The 8,998-nt window shown below is 38.9% G+C and overlaps 1 protein-coding gene across 1 annotated transcript; it reads right to left on the bottom strand.

Annotated features, from left to right (window-relative positions):
* Nucleotides 1–3,595: 3,595 nt before the first annotated feature.
* On the bottom strand, nt 3,596–6,735 carry LOC103039935 (C-C chemokine receptor type 1). The gene has a single exon (XM_007232471.3). The coding sequence runs from the start codon at nt 5,491–5,493 to the stop codon at nt 4,390–4,392; it is 1,104 nt and encodes a 367-aa protein (XP_007232533.2). The 5' UTR covers nt 5,494–6,735; the 3' UTR covers nt 3,596–4,389.
* Between the last annotated feature and the right edge of the window lie 2,263 nt (nt 6,736–8,998).

The following is an 8,998-nucleotide window of genomic DNA, read 5'->3' as shown; positions in this document are numbered from 1 at the left end:
TCACGTTATGCCCAAACTTAACCACACCCATCATTAATTAAGAGGATTAGTATTTGCCTTTTATGCACTTTGAGCTGCACAAGATGTACTTTTCCTGACGTTACGATAGCAAAGACACGCTGACACGCCCTATATCAAGCTGCACGGTGCACAGTGGACGACTCGACTATAAATAAAGGTAAAATAGGGTTCTTAAGGTGGTAAATCTGACATCAGACCCTCTGGCTGTGATAATCTTGTTGATCTGAAGGCAGAAGCGGAGAAAAGCCTCCAGACAGGAATTCTTGGAAAATCGCAGATATAAATGTGATTTTCCTGAGATAAATGCAGGGAAATGTTGTGTAAATGTTCTGCTGAGTGAAACAGGTTAATGTTGTGGGATTTGGGGATTAAATCTCTCCACAGTGATGTGTTTATAACAGGGCGGTATTTTATCCGGCAGGACTGTAGTCATGGTGATGAATAACCACATTTAACTCAACACACTAAAAACAAACAGCGTGACTCAGCCGAGCCGAGCGGGCGGGGCTCTTTATTACTAATGCAGGAAAACCCTCTTAACAACGAGTGTGAACAGACTTCTCCATCACCATCATAAAAATCACCATCATCACTACCAACACTATCATTAATATCATCACCATCATCACTACCATCACTATCATTAATATCATCACTACCATCACTATCATCACTACCAACACTATCATCACTACCATCACTATCATTAATATCATCACTACCATCACTATCATCACTACCAACACTATCATCACTACCATCACTATCATTAATATCATCACTACCATCACTATCATCACTACCAACACTATCATCACTACCAACACTATCATCACTACCAACACTATCATTAATATCATCACTATCATCACTACCATCACTATCATCACTACCAACACTATCATCACTACCAACACTATCATCACTACCAACACTATCATTAATATCATCACTATCATCACTACCATCACTATCATCACTACCATCACTATCATCACTATCATTAATATCATCACTATCATCACTATCATCACTACCAACACTATCATTAATATCATCACTATCATCACTACCATCACTATCATCACTACCATCACTACCATCACTACCATCACTATCATCACTACCATCACTATCATCACTACCATCACTATCATCACTACCATCACTACATCACTATCAACACTACCATCACTATCATCACTACCATCACTACATCACTATCAACACTACCATCACTATCATCACTACCATCACTATCATCACTACCATCACTACATCACTATCAACACTACCATCACTATCATCACTACCATCACTATCATCACTACCATCACTACATCACTATCAACACTACCATCACTATCATCACTACCATCACTACATCACTATCAACACTACCATCACTATCATCACTACCATCACTATCATCACTACCATCACTATCATCACTACCATCACTACATCACTATCATCACTACCATCACTATCAACACTACCATCACTACATCACTATCAACACTACCATCACTATCATCACTACCATCACTATCATCACTACCATCACTACATCACTATCAACACTACCATCACTATCATCACTACCATCACTATCATCACTACCATCACTACATCACTATCATCACTACCATCACTATCATCACTACCATCACTATCATCACTACCATCACTACATCACTATCAACACTACCATCACTACATCACTATCAACACTACCATCACTATCATCACTACCATCACTATCATCACTACCATCACTATCAACACTACCATCACTATCATCACTACATCACTATCAACACTACCATCACTATCATCACTACCATCACTACCATCACTATCATCACTACATCACTACCATCACTATCAACACTACCATCACTATCATCACTACATCACTATCAACACTACCATCACTATCATCACTACCATCACTACCATCACTATCAACACTACCATCACTATCATCACTACATCACTATCAACACTACCATCACTATCATCACTACCATCACTACCATCACTATCAACACTACCATCACTATCATCACTACCATCACTATCAACACTACCATCACTACATCACTATCATCACTACCATCACTATCATCACTACCATCACTACCATCACTATCATCACTACCATCACTATCAACACTACCATCACTATCATCACTACATCACTATCAACACTACCATCACTATCATCACTACCATCACTATCATCACTACCATCACTATCATCACTACCATCACTATCAACACTACCATCACTACATCACTATCATCACTATCATCACTACCATCACTACCATCACTATCATCACTACCATCACTATCATCACTACCATCACTATCAACACTACCATCACTACATCACTATCAACACTACCATCACTACATCACTATCAACACTACCATCACTATCATCACTACCATCACTATCATCACTACCATCACTATCATCACTACCATCACTATCATTACTCTCATCATCATTGTCATTATAATCATCTTCATTACATCACCATCATCACTATCATCATCAGCAGCATCATCATCACTATCATATTCATTATGCTTATCACCTTCATCATCACCATCATCAATATCATTTTCATCATCAATATCATCACCATCATCTTCATCACTATCATCATCATAATCTTTATCATTATCATCACTATAATCATCACCATTATCACTATCATCATCCTCTTTGTCATCACCATCATCATCATCATCATCATCATCATCATCACTATCATTACCATTATCATAATCATCTCCATCACCATCACTATCATCAGCATCACTACTAGCATTACTACTATCATCATTATCACCATAATCAACTCTATCATCTTATTATTAGATTTTTTAAAAGAATTAAAGTTCTAAAAGTTTTAAATTTAAAACAAATAAAGAAAAGATGTACAGACACACTTTTCTCACTCAAAAACTCACAACTATATCACCATATCATGTGTTTATACTGTTTATCTTTTATTTTAAAACTGTAAATTAAATATTTCAAGAATAACACACTGTAGATACACTTTACGATAAATTAGTATAATTTCATACATAAAAATAGACAGTACTGTATAGAGGTTTTATACTGTTTAAAACACAATATTATAACTTTTTTTTAGCAATAATAATATACAATCTACAATATACTGTAGAAAAACTCCCATTAGAATAGATGCAGCTAAAGTTCAGAAAATAATTAAAGCAAAAATAATGAATTAAAATTATTTTTAAATTCTGAACAAAATAGTTAGAAAAATATAAAAAAATAAGATTATTACAGATTTTTCCCATATGCATAAACGAAGTGCAAACTACCCAAGACACCACAGCAAATAGTGCTAGTTCTTAGTTTTTAGGGTTGTTCTATAATGTGTTTACAAATGATTATGTTTCAATATGGTTGCATATGTTTAATATGTGTTTAAGTCAAGTTAAGTCATTTTGGGTTATTGCTCTTTATGAACACTACAATAAAATCATAGCAACTAACTGTGACTGGTAGTGAAATATATATCATTGTTAATAGCACAACTGGTGTCACTTCATTTGGATGGTCCATTATTGATGCCTCAAATATATTTAATATGCTTTTAACTGAAAACTTAGTTAAGTGGATTGTCTATATAACCTAAACAATATCCTAACTCAACCTTAAATCATCCCTAAAACCCAGAGTTAACCCTTAAAATACTAAGATTATGGTTGAACTTAGAGTTGAGTGTAGAGTTTCAATAGAGAATAATTTACTTTTACCTTACTCTTAGTTCAGTTACATTTAATAGTCATGTAGTTGAATGTTAGTTGAGCATACCACACAACATGTTTCATGCAAATTTCTTATATTGTCTACATAATTCAAGATTATGCTATTTTTAAAATTAAAAAATCAAGTTACTTTAGTTCAGGTCAGTAAAGCGCAAAGGTCTTAATAAGCAAATAGAAATAAAAATCATATAATATTCACTAGAACTTAAGCTGAGTACAGATCCATCACAAAATTAAGTGATGATATACAGCTCTATAAAAAAAAAAGGGAGAACTTAAAAATGATGAGTTTCTTTGATTTTACCAAATTAAAAACCTCTGGAATATAATCAAGAGGAAGATGGATGATCACAAACCATCAAACCACCAAACTGAACTGCTTGAATTTTTACACCAGGAGTAAAGCAGCATAAAGTTATCCAAAAGCAGTGTGTAAGACTGGTGGAGGAGAACATGATGACAAGATGCATGAAATTAAAACTGTGATTAAAACCAGGGTTATTCCACCAAATATTAATTCTTAAAACTTTATGAATATGAAGATTACTATGTTAGATACGGTAAGAAATGCCCCTGTCGCTCAGCATTAGACCCTTCAGATTCAGCAGGGTACATATGAAGTGCCTTCAGCTCCACGGCACTCTCCTGACTGGAACCACTGCCAGCACTTTCAGAGGCACCGAGCAGGTTCTCCGTCCGAGCCATGCATCGCCCTCGCATCTTCCTCCAGATCCTCCTGTTGAGGAGAACGTACGCTACCGGGTTCACGTAAACGTGCATGAACGCGATGCACTCCGTCCCCACGATCGCCAGGTCCAGGTGCAGGCTGGTGACGCACTCGGAAATGATATGAAGCTCCTGCAGAGAATGCAAGAACATCACCACGGTGTAGGGGAACCAGAGGACGAAGAACAGAAGCGTGAACCCCAGAACCAACATCAAGGTCTTAGACCTCTGCAGGAGAAGGGTCCTCCTCGCCACGATTCGGAGAACCACAACGGACGAGAAGACGAGGACGGCGAGAGGAACGCAGAACCCGAGGACTATCATCTGATACCTCATGTAAATCTTCCAGCCGTGTTTGTGCAAGAAGTGGTTGGTGCAGATCTGCTGGCCCTGGAACTCGTGAGCTTCTACGAAGTACAGATGTGGAGCCGCCGCCAGAGCAGAAAGAAGCCAGAGGACAACGGAAAGTCCTATTTTTCTCCTGGCTCTGGTTACACTCCCACATGCCATGTCCACATATTTCTGCAGAATCATAAATCCCACAAACAGATTACTGCCATACAGCCCAACAATGTAGAGGAACGTCACAAGCTTGCACGCATGGTGCCCAAAGACCCATTCGTCTCCGGCGTACACCGCCCAGAAGGGAAGGGTGGCCGTAAACACGAGGTCGGCGCTCACCATGTTCAGAGGAAGTGCTTTTCTCAGAGATTTACACTTGATGAAAACGGCGATAAGAAAGAAGTTTGTAACAAAGCCAAGAACGCAAGTAACGGAGTAGAACACCGGCAGGAACGCCTGGCTGAACTCCTTCGCCTGATGCTTCTGGCAAGGTCCATAGTCCACCGAAGCTGCTAGGTTGTAGTAGTCCTCATAACTGTAGTCCTGGGTCTCGTTGATGTGCGACGGGAGGAAAACGTCCATGGTTACCTGTCCGGTTCCAAGCTGGAAGGAGAGATATTATGGAAACAATACTGTTGGAGATTAGTTTTGGATTCTTTCACTGTTTCCACCTTAATCTCAGTTTCTCTCAGGGTTCTTTTTTCTTGCTGTTTGGGAGTTTTTACCCTTTTTACGGTTCAGTTTTTTTAAGAGGTTTTCCTTAAAGATCTTGGTTCTTTGCAGTGGTTATTCGAAAGATTCTTTGAGAGGTTCTTTTATTGCGCATCAGCTTAGTGATTATTCCTTACAGTCTTTTGGAGGTTCTGCTTATCATTCTTGAGTCTTTGTAAGGGTTATGTTCTTTTAAGTCTTTGTTCTTTTAAGTCTTTGTTCTTTTAAGTCGTTGTTCTTTTCAGTGGTTCTTCCTTATGCTCTTGAAGGTTTTCTCCATTTAGGTCGTAGCTTCTCTCAATGGTCCTTTTTTCTTGCTGTTCGGGAGTTGTGTTCTCCTAATGGTCCTTTGCGGAAATTCTCCTTGTGAGTCTTGATTCTTTGCAGAAGTTCTCTTCTTGAGTCTTGGTTCTTTGTAGAAGTTCCCCTTTCGAGTCTTGGTTCTTTGCAGAAGTTCTTTTCTTGAGTCTGGGTTCTTTGTAGAAGTTCCCTTTGCGAGTCTTAGTTCTTTGCAGAAGTTCTCTTCTTGAGCCTTGGTTCTTCTATTGTGCATCAGCTACTCCTAGTGCTTAATCCTCATTAATCGTTTGGAGGTTCTCCTTGAGTTCTTTTCTTAATTTCTAAAGTTAAAAGTCTTTGTTTTTTTAGAGGTTCTTCTTCTTAAAATCCTAAATTCTCTTATTTGTTCTTCTTTTAAGTCTTCTTTTTTTTAAGACTTTTTTTCAATGGTTCCTTCTAATAGTCTTTAAAAGACTAAGACCTTTTTAGTCTTAGTTCTTTGCAGCATTTCTTTTTAATCCTAGAAGATTAAACCAAGTCTTGGTTCCATCCAGCGGCTCTTCTTTTCTTGCTCTTCTTAGGAAGGTTCTCTTTTTAAGTCTCAGTTCTTCTCAAAAAGAAATTTCTTATCCTCTTTATTCTTACCCTCTTTCTCCTTCTAAATCTTGATTCCTTTCCTTTCCTTTCACATGCTGTGAATGTGGTTCTCCGTCAAATCCCCTTTTAGTTATTTGCTGTGGTTCTTCCTGTCACTTTTACCGAGGTTGTTTTTCTTCATGCTTTTAGTTTCTCTCTCTCTTGGTTCCTCCTGACAGCCGTCTGGAATCTCCGTCGGTGCACAGGCTTTTTAAACAGGGGAGGAAGGGAGAATGCAGTGACCCCCCCCCCCCCGTCCCGCCGGCGGCTGAATCAGACCCAACTTTAACCCTTTCAGAGCTCCAGAAACTTTAAAAAGAACAGACGAATAGAAAAATAAATAAAAGCTTCTGTCTTTTGCAGTGAATCGTGAATGATCTCAGCGCTGTTGAATGCAGGCTGTGTACTAAACCCCTTATAAAAACACAGAGAGAGTTTTGATGGTGAAACAGAGCCTCACTATTGGGTCACAGGGTCAGTGTGAACTCGGTAGCACTTGCTTCGTGAGTTTGGTTAATTTGGTGTAAAAGTGTAAAAGCTGTTTTTAGTTTTAGAGCCGGGAGAGTGCCTGTTCTAGTCCAGAGTACTGATCTCTGGTCCTCCTGAAATCAGTACTCTGGGGATCTCTGAAAGTAAACTCTGTTGGGGTCAGCTCTGCTGCAGGTGTGTACACTATCCGCTCCCTGTGCTACATGTAGGGTCATTTGATTGGTTGGGTCACTAATAGCCTTACTTCCCTTTCCATTAGTATATCCAGTAACTCTTTACAGTAAAGGTTCATTAATTAAGCCAGAATGTATCAACTCATTATTAATAGAGAATAATTAATACATTATTATGGTTGCACATATGTGCTTTTTCACCCCTGCAAAACCTTAGAAACAATATAGCAACCACCACAGACACACAAACTCCTTAGCAACCACCTAGCAATACCTTAGTAACCACCTAGCAACAATATAGCAACCATCATGGATACCATACCAACATCTTAGCAACCACCTAGCAACTGCTACGCTACATCATAGTAACCACTACAGACACCATAGCAACCACCTAGCAACACCTTAGCATTACCATAGCAACCTCCATGGACACCATAGCAACCACCTAGCAATGCCTTAGCAACCCCGTAGCAACTGCTTAGCTACATCATAGCAACCGCCATGGATACCATAGCAACACCTTAGCAACCACCTAGCAACACAATGGCAACCTCAATGGATACCGCAGCAACCACCCAACAATGCCTTAGCAACCACCTAGCAACTGCTTAGGACCACCTTAGCAACCACCTAGCAACTGCTTAGCAACATCATAGCAACCACCACAGGCACCATAGCAACCACCTAGCTACACCTTACCAACAACATAGCAACATCCATGGATACCATAGCAACACCTTAGCAACACTATAGCAACCACCATGGATACCATAGCAACACCTTAGCAACCACCTAGCAACACAATGGCAACCTCAATGGATACCGCAGCAACCACCCAACAATGCCTTAGCAACCACCTAGCAACTGCTTAGGACCACCTTAGCAACCACCTAGCAACTGCTTAGCAACATCATAGCAACCACCACAGGCACCATAGCAACCACCTACCTACACCTTAGCAACAACATAGCAACATCCATGGATACCATAGCAACACCTTAGCAACACTATAGCAACCACCATGGATACCATAGCAACACCTTAGCAACCACACAGCAACACCTTAGCAACCACCACAGATACCATAGGGAGCCATTTTAGCTGCACAACCATCCTGAGTTTTCTTCAGGAAATGCAATTTTCTAGTTATTTATTATAATGGTTGCAACTAATGCCTGAATTTATTATTATATACATCACAAATAAGTTTTAACATTTTATAATGTTTAATAATGTTTAGTACAAAACTAATGTCAATTATGTCAATTGTGTTATTTGTGGCCCTTATTGTGAAGTGTTGACGTATATATCCGAATAAAGCCCACTGTGATTGGACCAGCCTAGAATCACAGACTTACTTACAGATTGATTTAATCAGGACAGGTTAATAAATCACTATTAATGACTTTCTGACCATTGAACTCTGAAAAATTCCCACTAATAATGGATTTAAATGCTGTGAATTACAAGCAGCAGAAGCTGAAATATGCAGAGTTTTTTTCACCGGAGGTTAAATGAGAATTCCAGTCTCACAAGTTATAAAATAGAAAACAGGAAAATAAAAAACTTGGCACCTAAAACTGGTTCTATACGCCAAGTTCAAACTGTAGGAAACTTTGGAAAGAAAGGGAAGTAGAAAACCGAAGGAAACCGAAAGTTCTCAGAGATCATCTGATAAACCTTTGTTTAAACGTCAGAAGCTTCAACAGTCAGGTTATTCTCATGTGCAGGGAGGAGCTTATTCTGAGGTTTGGTTCCTGTCTGCCAGAACCAAGGTTGATGTGTTTTTATATTGT

This window comes from Astyanax mexicanus, chromosome 8 (genome assembly GCF_023375975.1).
Source record: "Astyanax mexicanus isolate ESR-SI-001 chromosome 8, AstMex3_surface, whole genome shotgun sequence".
NCBI lineage: Eukaryota > Metazoa > Chordata > Actinopteri > Characiformes > Acestrorhamphidae > Astyanax > Astyanax mexicanus.
The sequence above is the reverse complement of the archived record's forward strand: the minus strand, read 5'-3'. Positions and strand labels throughout refer to the sequence as shown.